At 48.4% G+C, this 16,349-nt stretch overlaps 1 protein-coding gene across 2 annotated transcripts in view; it reads left to right on the plus strand.

Annotated features, from left to right (window-relative positions):
* TTC7B (tetratricopeptide repeat domain 7B) overlaps positions 1-16,349 on the plus strand; it is a 245,588-nt gene that overhangs the window by 26,023 nt on the left and 203,216 nt on the right. For both annotated transcript variants that reach the window (XM_007471886.1, XM_007471885.1), the window contains one exon: positions 3,160-3,328. In XM_007471886.1, coding sequence (XP_007471948.1) covers positions 3,160-3,328 — 169 coding nt within the window. The remainder of the gene's footprint in view (positions 1-3,159; positions 3,329-16,349) is intronic.

Here is a 16,349-nt window from a genome sequence, read left to right on the forward strand (position 1 = left end):
GCTGCCTGCAGCCCAGCATTCCTGCCAGCTTCTTCAGGGTCCCTTTAAAATCTCGGATGTATTCTCTGTTGGGGAAGGGCAGTCTTCAGTGAACTTTTAAAGCTCTGACTTCTACCTTTCTTCCTTCCTTCCTTCTTTCACTTTTCTTCAGCATTAGGGACAGTTGTCTCCATGTCAGTTGTTCTTAACGAAGATGGTCCTGGTGACATTGGTGGGTCCTAATCAGTGGGAAAGGGTGGGGGGACCTCATAGTGACAGCTGGTCAGACTCAAGTGTCCTTCCAGGAGGTATAAGGCTGAGACTCTGTGTTGGGGGGAGAGGTTGAAGATCACTGCTCCAGGCCTGGCACCTGGCTAGTTTCTATCCCACTTCGAATCCCCCTATCTTCATCCGGAAAAATTAACCTTTAATTTTACCACATGTTCACAGTTTTTGCTCTCCATCCTCCACAACCCAGTGCGGTAGTAAGAACATTGAATTTCCACTTAGAATTCTGAGTTTGCTTTCCAGTTGTGGATTTATAAGCTGTGTGATCTCGGGAAGTTACTTAAGCTCTCTGAGCTTCACATTTCTTATCTGTACGTGTACTTAGCTCAAGGGCATTCTGAGTCTCAGGTGTAGAAATTCTTTCACAACTGAATAGCGCTATAGATACATGTCAGTTTTTGCTATTTTATTGGTTCTACCTAGAGAATTTTTCTCCTGCTGCCATTTTTTAGCTCCCTCTGCCTTATAAAGAGTGTTCCAAAGTCATATTTGGAACATATCTTGCTTGCGCGGGTTGACCCACTCACGCTGGCTGATGTGAAATTTCTCTCCTCTTGACCTTAAGTTCGGGTGTCTCCTAGCTGGGAGCTAGGGAAAGCCCTGTGCAGACACAGGTGCCCACAAAACACAAGTGAACTGAGACTGGAGAGACCAGAGCGAGGTAGCCGTGTGGTGGCAAAAAGAGCCCGGACGAGGAGTCAGGAGGCCTGGCTTCTGATTCAACTCAAGAAAGTTGCGCTTGTCACAGGCAAGGTAACATGGCACCAGGCTGGAGCTGCTCCCCTCTCCCCCCGTGGCCCAGGGGCCTCGGCCAAGCTGTTTCCTCCTCTGCACACGGCCGTAGATTGGACTTGCCCAGCAAGGCTCTCCATACTGTGCATCCATACTGTGCCTCTACTCTTGGAATTTTCTTCCAGCTCCTGCATATTTTCCATCTGGCCCTTCAAGTTTACCTTTTTTTTTTTAATTAAAATTATTTTTCGGATTTAATTTTTAAAACTTTTTTCTTGTGGTAAAATGTAAATATCATAAAATTTGCCATTTTAACCATCTTTTAGGTTCAGTGGTTTTTAAGTGCATTCATATTCAGATCACCACCATCTATCCCCAGAAACTTTTCATCATCTCACACTGAAGCTCTGTGCCCAGTAAACGCTAACTGTGGCCTCCCCCCTCCCCCTTCAGTTGGCTTTTCGGCCTATGGGTCTCAGTTCTGGGGAAAGAGGGAGGACACAGGAATCTCCTAGGAAGCCTTTTCAATATACCCAAGGCTGCCTTGTCCCCTTCCCTGGTGGAGAACCCCTGTGGTGGATGCTTTTTTTTCACAGCTCTTTTTCTCTTTTCTTAAGTCTGCTTTGATTTCTTTCTCTGTTTCCAAATATAATTCTGACGTCTTGCATTGGTGCCACTCCCTTGGGCCACTCTTAAAACCCTTTTGCTCCCTTCATTCTCTTGCCTGTTCTATGTCCTCTGCAGCGCTACCCCGGCTCCCTTTCAGGGGCAGCCTGGAAGCCGACCACCTTGGCTGAAACAGTGGCTTTGCCACGCTCTGGCTGGTTACCTGCGTATCGCCCGCTCCGTCTCAGCCATAGATTACAGGATAGTGCAGCTTCATGGTGTGCTTCTGTAAGCTGAAAAATCCGGCTTTGAATACCTGGGGTTCCAATGAGAATGCCTAGAAGAGGGTGATAAATCTGTTTCCTTATGTAGATGGCTAGGTCGCCTCTTCTTTCCCCAGTGATGAGTGGGGCTTGAGGATGGGCTGAGGATGAGGTTGGTGGGTATGGACTGGGGAAGCCAGCCTCTCCTGATGGAGAGGAAGACGAGCCCATCAGAGTTAGAACTTGCAGCCTATGGGAAGGGACCTGGGTCAGTAACCACAAGCTGGAACAGCTCAGCGAGAAAAGTTTGTCCCTGGAAAGAAAGCAAGTCCTGATTTTTGCACCAATTTAGAAAGCCTCTCTCCTTGGGTTATTTGGGTTACAGTCTGTGGTATACCCCCAGTGACGTGGGCAGGACCCACCAGGATGTCCGTGGAGCCTCCTTTTCGGAGACAGGTGCTCGTGTGTTTTGTTCATAACGCACGCCTTCCATTCTTGACCCAAACCTGAGGCCTGAGGGGAGCCTGTTTTACAGCAGATTTTTTTTTTTTTTTTTTTTTTTTTTTTTTGCGGTATGCGGGCCTCTCACTGCTGTGGCCTCTCCCGTTGCGGAGCACAGGCTCCGGACGCGCAGGCTCAGCGGCCATGACTCACGGGCCCAGCAGCTCCGCGGCATGTGGGATCTTCCCGGACCGGGGCACGAACCCGTGTCCCCTGCATCGGCAGGTGGACTCTCAACCACTGCACCACCAGGGAAGCCCCACAGCAGATTTATTGAAGTATAATTCACATGCCATATAATTCATCCATTTAAAGTGTACAATTCAGGAGCTGTGCAACCATTACAGCAATTTTAGAGCACTTTCATCACCCCAGAAGTAAACCTGTAGGTATTAGCAGTCATCTCTCATGCCCCCATTTTGCCAGCCCTAGGCAACACTGGCCTGCTTTCTGCCTTGGCAGGCTCGACCATTCTGGCCAATATATGTCGCCGGTGTGACTGGCTTTTTCACTCGGCGTCATGTTCTTGAGGTTCACCCATGTGGTCCCAGGGGTCAGTTTTTCGTTCCTGATGATGGCTGAGTAATATTCTGGGGGACGGCGAGACCACATTTTGCCTCCCCCCTCATCAGCTGCTGGCCACATGGGCTGTTTCCGCTCTGGGGCCCCTGTGAGCAGTACCAACAGGAAGGCTCCCACGCCCATCTTGGTGTGCAGAGCCGCGGGGCCCCATGGGAGCATCACACAGCATATCGTAGGAAAATGTTTTTTTCTCTCCTTTTCCTTCTAGTCAGAATTCCTACAAGAGTCCAATCTGATCATGGCCAAGTTGGATTATGTTGAAGGAGACTATGAAGCCGCTCTCAACATTTATGCCCGGGTGGGCCTGGAAGACTGGCCGCTGACGGGTGTCCCCCCTTACAGGTTGCGGATGGCCGCGGACGCCTACGCCACCAAAGGTGAGGCCCACGCCTGCTCTCCTGGGGGCCGTGCCCCGGGTCGCGCTGTCTGGAGCTGCAGGGCCTCCCTGGATCCTGCGGTTTGACCCCTGTGCCCTTGGCTGGGCTTAACCCCGGCAGCTTCCGGTGAGACCCCTGGGGTTGACCCACCATAGGCACTGGATCATTTTAAGCGTAGCGACACGGCGTTTCCTTAGAGCTGCAGCTCCTCAGTTGTCCCCGAAGGAACAACGTTGCAGTAAAGTTTCCTGATGATTAATGTGCAGCTTAAGCAGGGACCGTTCTTGGTAATTAAGATGCCGCACAGCGTTTATACAAGGGATCCTTATCATACGGCCAGTCGGCTATGTGGCTGATCTCATTTTTATTCATCCGTGCCACCTCTGGGTTAATTAAGGCTCAGTGGTCACTGTAACAGCCAGTCATGCAGTGTTTACCTGGGGGCCTAGGGGCTCAGGGGATAGAAGGGGGAAATGTTGCCCTGGTTGCCACAGAGGAGTTTGTAATCTAATGTGAGGGAGTGCAGTCCCACGGGAAAAAAAAATGACAGAAAGCCAAGGCACACACATTATTTGACCTTTCCAAGTCTCCACTTCCTCATCTATGAAAGGAGTGTAATCACATCCACTTCATAGAGTTATGAGGATTAAGTCGCATAATGTATGTAAAGCACTTACTAAATGATATTTTTAAATGTCAGCCCCAAACAAAACAGCAAATGGAAAAAGCCAGGCCCGGTAACAGCTTTTCAGAGGCAGGAGAGGTCACTGTAGGCCAGCAGGGCCAGCAAGGCTTCCTGGAGGAGGAGGGACACTTTGAAATAGATTTATAAAGGCCTCAGTAAGAAGGAGACCCTCTGAAAGCAGCTCCTCCTTCCTGCCACCTACCATGCAAACCATGCAATGTGGCTGACTGTGGCCACACAGAGGCTCGGGCCCTGGGTGTGTTGACCCTCTAGAACAGCATTGAGCTGGCCACTTGTCTGCAGCCGGCTGTCTGCCTCGGTTATCCTATGCAATGTTGAACAAAGACCCAGCCAAGGCACACTTAAAGAGCCTTGTGACAGGGGTGACATATTCACCCAGTTCCCTGGGGAACCTTGCTCAAGCACTTGTTAGGTTCCTCTAATTAATCTTCTCAATGTCCCTGTGGGCTGGGAAAGGATGCTGTCACTCTGACAGGGCACTCTGGCGGTTTACGGGGCGCAGTCCTTTGAGGCTGTCTCAGGGGTTCTGAGGGCCTGGGCCTGGGCGTGCATCTGTCTGAGGTCTGTGCCACACAGCTGCCCTCTTTTCTCGCTGGTGTTCACCCAGCACCTCACATGCCTTAGGCTTATGGGAGCTGTGTGTGTGTGTGTGCGTGTGTGTGTGTGTGTGTGTGAGAGAGAGAGAGATTTGGGGCCAGGAACAATATTGCGCAACAAGAGCAAGGCTTCATCTGGCAGTTTCCAGTCACCTGATTGACCTGGGGCCTGCTGGCTTGTAGCCAGGAGTTGGTTTGTCCTTTGTGGGTGGAGCATGGCTCTAAGACCTGGTTAGCACCAAGAGCTCAGGTCTTGATTTGGGCTCTGAGATGGCCTGGTGGGGCAGACTGTCTGCAGGTGGCACCACCAGCTTAGTCTCACGGCTGCCATGCAAAGTGGGCAAGCGGGACAGGAGGCTTGGTCCCCAAGTCTGGCCCTGGGTGGTGTGTGATTAGCAGTGGGCCCCAGCCACAGGGCTGAGGCGTTTGGCTGTTGGGACATGCTGGCTGGCTCATGGGAGAAGGGAACAGCTGTCCCCTCACTTCACCAGAGTAAGACTGGGCTGGAGCAAAGCCCAGGTGCACTTTGGATGGGCATGCACCAGCCCATGCCCCTCCCCTGTGCCACCTGTATGCTGCTGTAGGCCGGGGAATTGACCTGCACACTTTCACAGGTCACCTCAACTTTTCCATGGTCCCCTGAGGTCTGACTCGATGCAGTCTCTCAGCCAGAGTCAATGTCCATGAACTCCCACATCTGCTCTTGCAGCCATGGCCGGGAGCAGATTCCCCTGGCCGTGTAATATAGCCTCGGCTTGTTGGGAATCAGAAGCCAACATGATTCAGTTATGAGAACCTCCTATGGGCCAACACCACGTTAGAGTTTTATTGTCTCTTTAATCCTCCAAACCCCTAATTTACAGACAAAGGAAATGAGACTGGGTGAGGTTACTAGGAATGATATGGTGCCTACTGTGTGCCAGGCACTGTGGCCCTTATTTGGGTGTCTCAGCCAAGCTTCACCATCACCCTATGAGGTAGACACTATTATTTTTTTCCATTTTACAGATGAGAAAACTGAGGCACAGGGATGTTAGGTATGCTGCCCGGAGCCCTACAGCTGGGAAGTGGTAGAGCCAGGACTCAGCCTCAGTGGCTGGTTCCAGAGCCCATGCTCTCCTACTGAGTGGCGGGAGGGGGACTTAGTCTGAAGAGTGTTCAGCTCCAAAGCCCACGTTCTTAATTACTCTGCTCTGTTGGCACGTGGATGGGAATGTGCTCAGGCCAGGTAAGGTTTCCGCAGGTAGAAAACATTCAGGTCACTAGAGAACACCCTAGATTTGTATCCACACCCCTCCTCTCAGCCCCACCTCTCACGTTCCTCTCCCTTAACTCCTTGCCCAGGTCCCTTGCTGTAAGTTCTGGCCCTTAAGCTCACATCTCCTGTCTTCCCTGACACCCTCCAAGGCTCGGCCATTCAGAGGCCATCGCATTTGATAGTATCACAGCCCAGTAGGTTAGAACTACTCAAACGTCATATTAGAACTAGTTGTACTGCGATCAGACACTCCTGCCAGTCTGTGAGTTCCACTCAAGGAGCAACTGTTTTGTTTGTTTGCCATCCTCAGAAACTAGCACGGTGTTTGGTGCCTAATTGGTGCTCAATTATTGATTGAAATTTATAGAAGTTCCCTTGCTCAGATTTCTACCAAGGTGCCCATCGTGTAATTCAGGTGATTCTGGGTGCCTTTGCTTCTAGCTGTCATGGTCAGGTGCATTTTCTTTGCCCAGAGGTAACATACTGAGCATATTTCGATAATTCAGACTTACTCGCTGCCAGTTATGGGTTGTACCTGTAAGAGCATGTTGACATCACACCATGACAGAGGCTGGCCTTCCCCAAAGGTTATACATTTCAGTTCATTTCCATTATCAGAGAGCCTCTAAATGGATCTCAACTCCCCCCCACCCCACCCCCCGCCCATCCCCCCAGCGCATTCCTCCTATCCCTTAAAACTAAGTAGAGAAACAGAGACTGGGAATAGAAGACATGGAGAAACTCTTTAGCTTCTGGTAGAACTGGGTTAATCAAGTGAGTAGAAATCTTTGTTCTGGGTACAGATTGAGATATCACGGTATTGCAGTGGGAGATAGGGAGATCTCCAGGACACCGAATGGCCACAGATGTTCTTTTCCCAAAGGGGGGAGGATTGGGAACAGTGAACACATGGTCAGTGTCTATTTTGGGACTTCGATCTGCTGGACATCGGCTAACTTTCTGCAGCTAGGACAGTGGGAGCTGTAAGTGGCTTGCCTTCCTAGAGATGACCTTTATAAATAGCCTTGGCATGTACCCTGTTGTAATAGAGGGACCACAGATGCATTGGTTCCAATTTGAGGGAAGGCCTGTGACAGTCCTGTGATGGCCCACCTGGTCACGGTGGGTAGGCAGCTGTGTTCTGCGAGGTTGCTGTTCCTCCCCCGTCTGCTAGGGCGCAGTCCTTATCTGTGTGATGGATGACTGAAGCTGGGTGGCTGGCATGTTGCAGCTCGTGGAGAGGGGAAAGGAGAGAGATGTCTAGGGTGAGCAGAAGTAACACACACCAGCTGTGCTGACAGTGCATTGGTGAGAAGTCACTGTAGGGCCATGGCCACCAGGCACTTGGGAAAAAGAGGAGACTGGGGGGACATGTAAGCCTCTCATTAGACATGTCCATCAGAGCTTGGTCTCGGACCCAGGTGGGACCTGTTGGGGGATGCAGGGAGAAGAAAGTAGCCTGTGCTCAGGTGAATGAAAGGGAATGCGTAGGATCTGAGGCTTGGGATTGGTGCCCACGAGGAGGGAAATTATGAACCTGGAAACAGCAGCGTGGTATTAAACTTCCTTTCCAGATTGCATGGTACCAAAGCAGAGAAGGACTGACTCCGAAATATAAACAGGGCCTTCACAGCCATCTCTCACACAAACGTCTTATTTTCCAGCGGGGGAGACTGTGCCAGAGAAGGTAAGGGACTTGCCCAATGACACAGAATGAACTGGAGGCAGGGCCCGGACATGGAGGTGTTTCTTGGTAGGAAACGTTCCTGTCAAGCTGCATGACGTCTTCCCAGGTGGAGAAGGCGGTATAGTGTTGGGAGCTTTGTGGGGCCTCCTCCACTTTCTTTATTCCTCCTTTGTTCCTGGGTTTGCAATTGCTCCTCTGACACACTGGCTCAGAGCTTGGGGTTTTGGAGCCAGACTTCCAGGTTTGATCTCTAGCTTTGTCACTTACTAGCTGTAGGATCTTGTGCAAATTACTTTCACCTCACTGGGGCTCCATTCCTTCACCTATAAAATAGAGATAATAATAGTATCTACACTATAGCATTGTTGTAGGGAAGGAGTGAACACACGTAAAGCGCTTAGCACAGTGCCTGGCACATCAACAAAGCTTAGCTATTTTTATTCTTATGTATCCCTGGAGCTTGAACCCAAATGGATAGATCTCTTCAGAAGCCCCAGGTAACAGCCAACTATGGGGAGAGGGGAGAGTTGCCCTAGTGTATCTGCCTCGTGTAGCAGAGGGCTTGGCTCAGGCTGTGGGAGCGCAAGCAGAGATTGGAGGCTTAGGGAGGAAAGGCTGTTGGTGCTGGAGGCTGGGGGGCACCCAGTGGTCAGGGGCAGGTGGAGTGGGTACCGTAATGGGGCTGCTTGAGGGTGGGTCCAGAGACAAGTTCATCCTGCACTTCATCAGTCTTGCCCCGGCCTGGCCCGGAAGGTTAGAGGTCTTTAGAGTTGGAGCCACATTCATGGTTTTATCACAAAAGGCCATTCACATTGGGATGGATCAGTTGATTCAAGTAGCGTTCCTTTAAGAGGCAAAAACAATTCACACAATTCCCAGACAGTTGTCTTCATAAGGAACATGCCAAATACATTGGCTGATAAGAGAGGAGATAGCGGAGGAGGAGAAACCGTCTCTGCTGGGCTCCAGGGAGGAGGGCTCGTCTCAGCTGACCGGACTTTACTTCCTGGCCAGAGGCCTCCCCTTCCCTAGAGTCTGCAGACCTCGTGGGCCTCTCGCTTCGCAGAAGGGCGGGTGTGATGAGAACAGCAGTGGGGATGTGGTAACGGAATCATATAATGGCCTCCCCTTGGATATGTTACTTCCTTCCTCGGGTGAGACTGGCCCCAGAGCCCTCTTCGGTCTGCCCATTGTGTGCTCTGAGCATCGGGTCTTGGGGCGTGGTGTCAAGAAGGAACTAAGATGCCCACCTCTTCGTGGGCAGCGCCGAGGGGCGAGGGAGCTCCCGGGCTTTCAGAAGTGCTGCCTGTTCCCTTAAGCTTGTAAGCAGTAGTCTTCAAACACAGAACCCATCTCCAGAAAGGTGTGGATCTCAGCCTTGCCCTCCCCAGCTTGAAAACCAGTGTCTTCTCACACCCACGGACCTCAGCTTGCAGTAATCAGTCGTTAGGCCAGAGGACAGAGACTTAAAGCATTCACTGACAAAACGTTTTGGGAAGAGGCCCCTGGGGATTGCTCGCTGTCTTCCACGGGCCCCCTACCAGAGCAAAATTCAGACAGATCAGCACAAGGGACACGGTTCATTGTTGAGGGGCTTTTATTAGGTGTTGCTCACGGGCTTCTCCACCACACTCTGCTCAGTCCTGGGCCGCTGGGTGGTATCGAAAAAGGCCTGAGATAAATTGAGTTGGAAATTGTTCAGGCTGTGGGTAGTTATGACTTGAGTACTGTCGTGCTCCCAAGAAGGCTGTCGCATGTTGTGGCCACGGAGGAAACAAATATCTTGAACCAGGGTTCCCTGCCCCCCACCCATGAAATATGAGAGACGTGAGGAGAAGGGTGTATCTGCTCTTTCTCCTTGGGGGTGAATTGTAACAGCCCTCTGTGGCAAGGGGAGGCCAGACTCCCCACGAGGTGACTCGAGGAATGAGGTTCCTAGAAGGTGGTTTACCTTTCTGCCTCATTTTTCCCCCTGGAATATTGTCTGTTTGGAGCAGCCCAGATTCCCCTGGGAAAGTGGAGACATGTTTGTTGGGGGCTTTCACCTGGGGGCCCTGATGGGGGCTCCATCCTCAGGGGTGTTCGTTTGCCTCCCCCAGGGGAGCCTGCATGTGGTAGGTTGGGTCCAGGCTGGCCATGCTCCACCAGTGCCAGAGGCATCTGCGGGATAGGCAGTGCCGGTCCCCTCGCACACTAGGGCCCCTGCCCTCTCCGGGCCGTGGGTTGACGTCTTCCGGACCAGCTGGCGCCTATGCTCAGCTGACAGCTGCAGGCGCAGGCATGGTGACCAGGGCTTGCCTCTTGAGCCAGCTCACGGAGACACTGGGTGGCAGAGAGGCTCTCAGGTCGCTTGTGTGCTCGGTGGGAGAGGGTGCCGTGAGAGAGACACGACAACTGCTGGGACATGGTGGGAGGGGGAGGGGCTGGACCGGTGGCAGGGTGTCCGTGTCACCTGCTCTGCCCAGCCCGAGCCCACTGCTCTGCAGATGTAGTGAACGGGTATGCTGTGCTCACCGAGAGGATGGAGGCAGAAGTGCCGATCCAAGTCAGCGACTCAGACTCCATCCCCCAAGGCCAGAGCCCCTGCCTTGAGCGCATGCAGAGGGTAAACCCACGCTGAAGACGCATTTTGAAGTTCTGCTGAGATCTGTGGGTTAGGGCCTTTCAGTTGTAGGTGAAAGAGAACCCAACTCAATCTGACTTCGGGGGCAGCTGGACTCAGGGCTCAAAAGGCATGGACGCTTTCTCTCCTTTTCCCAGCACATCTTACCCTGGGTTGCTTCCCATCTCAAGCTCCAGACTCTGATTCTCTTAGGCGTAAGTCGTAGGAATCTCAGCCAGATTTTCACTGGGTCTTGTTGACCCTGTCTGGGTCACATTCCCATCCTCAATGTAGTTACGGTGGCCAGCGACATGCCCTGTAACTGGCCCGGGACCTGCATGAAGGCTGTGACGAAGAGGGTGGGCCCTTCAGGGGAATGAGAGGGAGGGCAAATGTCCATGACAGGTGACACAGCAGTGGCTCCTCTGAGTAGGAGCCTTCTTGTCAAAGAGGCTGGGGCTCTTTCTGCCTTTTCTCCTTGGAGGCGATCCCTGCAGGGGAAAAGGAAAAGGGACAATTGAGGAGGAGCCAGGTGACTGCTCTGTGACAGAGTCACTGTGGACTGGAGATGGCCTTGGGACCAGACCGCATCAGGCAGTCTCCAAGGATGGAGGAGCCGACCTTGTCTGTGTGGAGGGCTCTCGGGGGAAGCAGGACTTGACTGTTCTGGCCTCGGGGATAGGGCCAGGCCAGGCAGTGGAAACGGCACGCAGTCCAGCAGTATTCCCATATCTGGAGATCTTTCTAACACACACAGCCACCTCAGGGTTCGGCTGCCCTGAGAGGTTGGGGTTCCTGTTGGATTAGCATTTGTTGAGCCCTCCCAGGAGCCAGGCATGACGCTTTCAGATTTACCTGCATGATTGCACTTTGCCCCGAGAACAATCCTGTGCCATAAGGATTATCATTCCCTGCGGAGGGGTTGAAAGCCTGAATTTCAGAGGTGAGGTGGGATTCAAATCAAGGCCTGTGGACTCCAGAATCCATATTATTTCTGCTTTCTTGAGCCTCCTTTCAGTTGGAGTAGGGATGTCACTGATGGAATTCTGGTGTCAGATAACCTGCTAACCTTTGATGCTATTCTGTGATTCTTAAGTAAGTAAATCTAAGTCTCACTTTTCTTATCTACACAATGGAGATAATGATACAAGAATACTGAGAAGAATGAAGAAGACAAAATGGGAAAATGCTTTTAAATATATAAATCTGAGGTCAGCAAAAGGGAGTGTGTGTCGTCTTGACCTCAGGTACCCTGAGATTGGGAGCAGCAGTGGCTGCGATAGTCTCAACCCTCCCCATGGCCCCGCCTATCATGCTCCTTTGCTTGGGCAGCTGGTGGTGCTTCCAGCTGTGCTGGGTTGCCCTCTTGCCTCTTCCCCGATAATTTCCCTTTATTATTATTCTTAATACAGACAAGATACATGTGCATTGTATAAAAATAAATACAGACCAGTCAAAAGAACATAAAAATATCCATCACCCTGTCTACCCAAAGCCAACCTCTGTTAACACCTTAGTGTGTTTCCTTCTAGATCTTCTCTATACTTATCATGCGTGTGGCTTTTGTTTTTAATAAAATGAGATTATATCACATATACTGCTTTGTGACCTGCGCCATGTATGTTGTTTTCAGCTTTTCTCTGTTACATATAAGGCTGTGATGAATGCCCTCTCAGCCTGGTCTTTGTGCTTGTTCTTAATGATTTCCCTAGGAGAGGTTTCCAGAGGTGGAGTTTCTGGGTCAGAAAAGAAGTATTTCCAGACTGTGCTGCAGAACGGCTGTGCCTGTGTGCTTTCCTATCTGCGCTATGTGGGACCAGCCGCCTCTCATTCTGACCTTTGATCTGAAAGTGAACATTTTATTTTCTTTTTTAAATGTTTTAAAAAATTTATTTTTTAAAATTTATTTTATTTTTGGCTGTGTTGGGTCTTCATTGCTGCGCGCGGGCTTTCTCTAGTTGCAGCGAGCGGGGGCTACTCTTTGTTGCGGTGCGCGGGCTTTTCATTGCGGTGGCTTCTCCTGTTGCAGAGCACGGGCTCTAGGCGCGCGGGCTTCAGTAGTTGTGGCACGCGGGCTCAGTAGTTCTGGCTCGCGGGCTCTAGAGCACAGGCTCAGTAGTTGTGGCGCACGGGCTTAGTTGCTCCACGGCATGTGGGATCTTCCCGGACCCGTGTCCCCTGCATTGGCAGGCCGATTCTTAACCACTGCGCCACCAGGGAAGCCCCTAAACATTTATTCTTCACTTGTATGTTGAGTATAGGCTATTTGGAAAATAAAGAAAAATATAAAGCAAAACATAAAACCAGCCACCCTACTGCCACTTGAGTTAGTTAACAAATTTTACAGATGTATTTTTGGGACCAAGGTTCGAACCAACCTGGGCTTGCACAGTGGTGTGCCTTATGGATATGTTTGAATGAATTGCCTATGGAACATCTGTGTTGTTTCAGTTTTTCATATTACAAATATGCTCTATAGCTTTTTAAAAAAACTTTATTGAGATATAATTTACATCCCATTAAATACAACCTTTTAAGTGTACAATTCAGTAGTTCAGAAGTTGTGCAACCATCACCACAGTCAATTTTAGAACATTTTCATCACCCCAGAAAGAAATCAGTACTCATTAACACTCACTTCCTGTTATTTGATTAATGCCCACCCCCCCAGCTCTAGCCAGTCACTAATCTACTTTTTGTCTAGAGATTTGCCTATTCTAGACATTTGAGATAAATGGAATGTCGTAACACGTGATGTTTTGTGTCTGGCTTCTTTCACTTGGCATGTTTCCAGGGTTCTCACATGTTGCAGCATGTATCTTTCCTTTTTATGGCTGAATAATATTCCATTGTATGAAGGTACCACATTTTGCACATTTTGTTAATCCACGCATCAGTTGATGGACGTGAGGTTGTTCCTACTTTCTGGCTATTATCAATAATGCTGCCATGAACATTTGTGTACCAGATTTGGGGTGGATGTATGTGTTCATTTCTCTTGGGTACATACTTAGGAGTGGAATTACTGGGTCACATGATAACTCTGTGTTTAACTTTTCGGGGAACTGCAAACTGTTTTTCAAAGCGGCTGTATTATTCTGAAAGATTCCAGTTTCTCCACATCCTTGTCAATGCTTTTCTGTTCTTTTGATCACAGTCATCCTAGTGTGTGTGTGAAATGGTATCTCACTGTGGTTTTTTACTTGTTTCCCTAATGACTAATGATGTTGAACAATTTTTCATGTGCTTATTGGCCATTTGTATATCTTTTTTGGAAAAGTGTCTATTCAGATCTTGTGCCCATTTTACAATCGGGTAGTTTGTCTTTTTATTATTGAGTTATAATTGTTCATTTTATATTCTAGATACAAGTCCCTTTACAGCTATATGGTTTTAAAATATATTCTCCCATTCTATGGGTTGTCTTTTTACTTTCTTGATGGTGTCCTTTGAAATGTAAAAGTTTTAAATTTGGATTAATTTTAGTTTATCTATTTTTTTCTCTTTTGTGCTTTTGGTGTTGTATCTAAGAAACTGTTGCCTCATCATGGTCACAGATCTTTTTTTAACATTTAAAAAGAGTTTTATAGTTTTAACTCTTAGATTTAGGTCTATGATCTACTTTGAGTTAATTTTTGTATATAGTGTGAGGTAGAGGTCCAACTTCATTCTTTTATCTGTGGCTATCCGGTTTTCCAGCACCATTTGTTGAAAGACTATTTTTTCCCCATTGAATTGTTTTGATGTCTTTGTTGAATTTAATTGAATATAAATGTAAAGGTTATTTCTGGACTCTCAATTCTATTGCATCTGTCTGTATGTCTATCCTTATGCCAGTACTACCCTGTCTTTATTACTGTAGCTTTGTAGTAAGTTTTAAGATTGGGGAGCGTGAGTCCTCCAACTTTGTTCTTTCCAAGATTGTTTTGGCTTTTCTGGGTCCCTTATACATTTCCATATAAATTTTAGGATCAAATAGTCAATTAGTACCAAAAAAAAAAAAAAAGCCTGCTGGGAATTTGATAAGGATTATGTTGAATTTGATAAGGATTATGGTGAATCCGTAGATCAACTGGGGGAGTATTGCCATCTTAACAATATTAAGTCTTCCAATACACGAACATGGGATGTCTTCTTTAATTTCTTTCAGAAATGTTTTCTAGTTTTTGGTGTACAAGTCTTACATTCCTTCTGTTAAATTTATTACTAAGTTTTTTGTTTTTTGGATGCTATCATAAGTGGAATTGTTTTCTTAATTTAATTTTCAGAATGTTGATTGCTAGTGTATAGAAAACACAACTGACTTTTGTATATTGATCTTTTATCCTGTAGCCTTGCTGTGCTCATTTATAAGTTCTAATAATTTTTTATGGATTCTTTAGGGTTTTCTATATATATCATGTCATCTGTAAATAGGATACTTTTACTTCTTCCTTTCCAATCTGAATGCCTTTCACTTCTTTTTGCTGCCAAATTGCATCAGCCAGAACCTCCAGTACAATGCTGAATAGAAGTGACCAGGGCAGAGATCTCTGTCTTAGGGGCAAAGCTTTCAGTCTTTCACCACTATGTTAGCTGTGGGTTTTTCATAAATGGCCTCTATCAGGGTGCAGAAGTATTTCTAGTTTGTTGAGTGTTTTTGATCCTAAAGGGGTGTCAGATTTTGTCAAATGCTTTCTCTGTTGAAATAATTGTGTAATCTTTGTGCCTATTCTACTAGGATGTATCATATTGACTGATTTTCGTATGTTAAGCCAACTTTGCATTCCTGGAACACGTCCCACTTGGTCATGGTATATAATCCTTTTTATGTGTTGCTGGATTTGCTGCACTAATATTTTGTTGAGGATTTTTACGTCTGTATTCATAACGGTGCAGTTTTCTTGGGATGTCTTTGTCTGGTTTGGGTATCAAGATAATACTGGTGTCATAGAGTGAGTTCTACTTTTTGGAGGAGTTTGTGAAGGATTGGTGTTAATTCTTCTGTAAACATTTGGTAGAATTCACCAGTAAAGCCACCTGAGCCTGGGCTCTTCTTCACAGGAAGTTTTTGGATTTACTAATTCAATCTCTTGATACTCTATTGTTTTAATAGATTTTAAAGCCATTACTTGTTCTCCACTTGCTTCCACACGGCATCTTTTCATTGGAGCCCTGAGCCTCAGATCATGGCGAACCATCGTTCTCAGAAAGCAATGGTCTTTAGCCAGTTGCCATTCTCAGGGTGGATGACTGAGGAATGGTCTCTATTTTCTTCCACAACAATACCTTGAATAGCAGCTCACCCCGTGTTACAGAGTAAACTCAAGTACACGTCGTCGTCAAGGGAAACAGCACTTCCTATATTTGCACTTGATTGACAAAATCAGCTTGGTGGATGAGTCCTGTTTTTCTCCTGCTAGAAAACCGTCAGCCACTGCCAGGTTTTAAGCAGGAGGAATGACTTAATTAAGTTCATGAGCAAGAAGCATCTTTCTGGCACAGAGTGGAGAATAGATTAGAAGGAGTTAAAGATTATGGGGAAGGAGACCGGTTGGGGAGGTGAGCTGGCTTTGGGTTCTGCATTTCAGGGGGCCTGACTTCTGCAGGCTGTTTCCGGGTGCCTGGGCTCCACCAACAGAAAGCACTGGCAGGAAATTAGAGAGCAAGAGGAGGGAGGGGCCAGGGTATTTTTTTTTCCTCTCTCTCTTGGCCTTAGGCTGCACCTTTGACAGCGGCTGCATCTCTCCCCTTGTTCCAGCTGTAGTCACACAGACCCTCCCTCTGTGGCTTCGGCTCCCACCAGGGGGCTTCTGCTGGGTTCCGTCTCCCAAGCAACAGCCCCAGCTCGTCAGCTCTTGTAACTCCACCTCCCCCCCTCTATCCTTTCCAGCCCCGGCGTGTTCATGGCCTTCCGCTCTTGCAGAATCCTGGGATGCCATACCATCCTGTTTGGCTTCTCATCTGTTTCATCCCTTATGTAGCCGGTCCCATACACTGACTCTCCTTTATTCGAAAGAACTAGAGTGATTCCTTTGTCTTAGCTGGATCCTGAGAGATAACTGCAAAAGCCTGGATCGCAGTAGGCCGTGGAGATGGTATGTGTGTTGATGTGGTTGAGGAAGGAACCGAGATGACTGTGAGATTTTTAGCTTAGCTCACCGGGCAGGCAATGCTGTTGCTGAACCGGGGA

Source organism: Lipotes vexillifer, unplaced genomic scaffold (genome assembly GCF_000442215.2).
Source record: "Lipotes vexillifer unplaced genomic scaffold, Lipotes_vexillifer_v1.1 scaffold751, whole genome shotgun sequence".
In the NCBI taxonomy this organism is placed as follows: domain Eukaryota; kingdom Metazoa; phylum Chordata; class Mammalia; order Artiodactyla; family Lipotidae; genus Lipotes; species Lipotes vexillifer.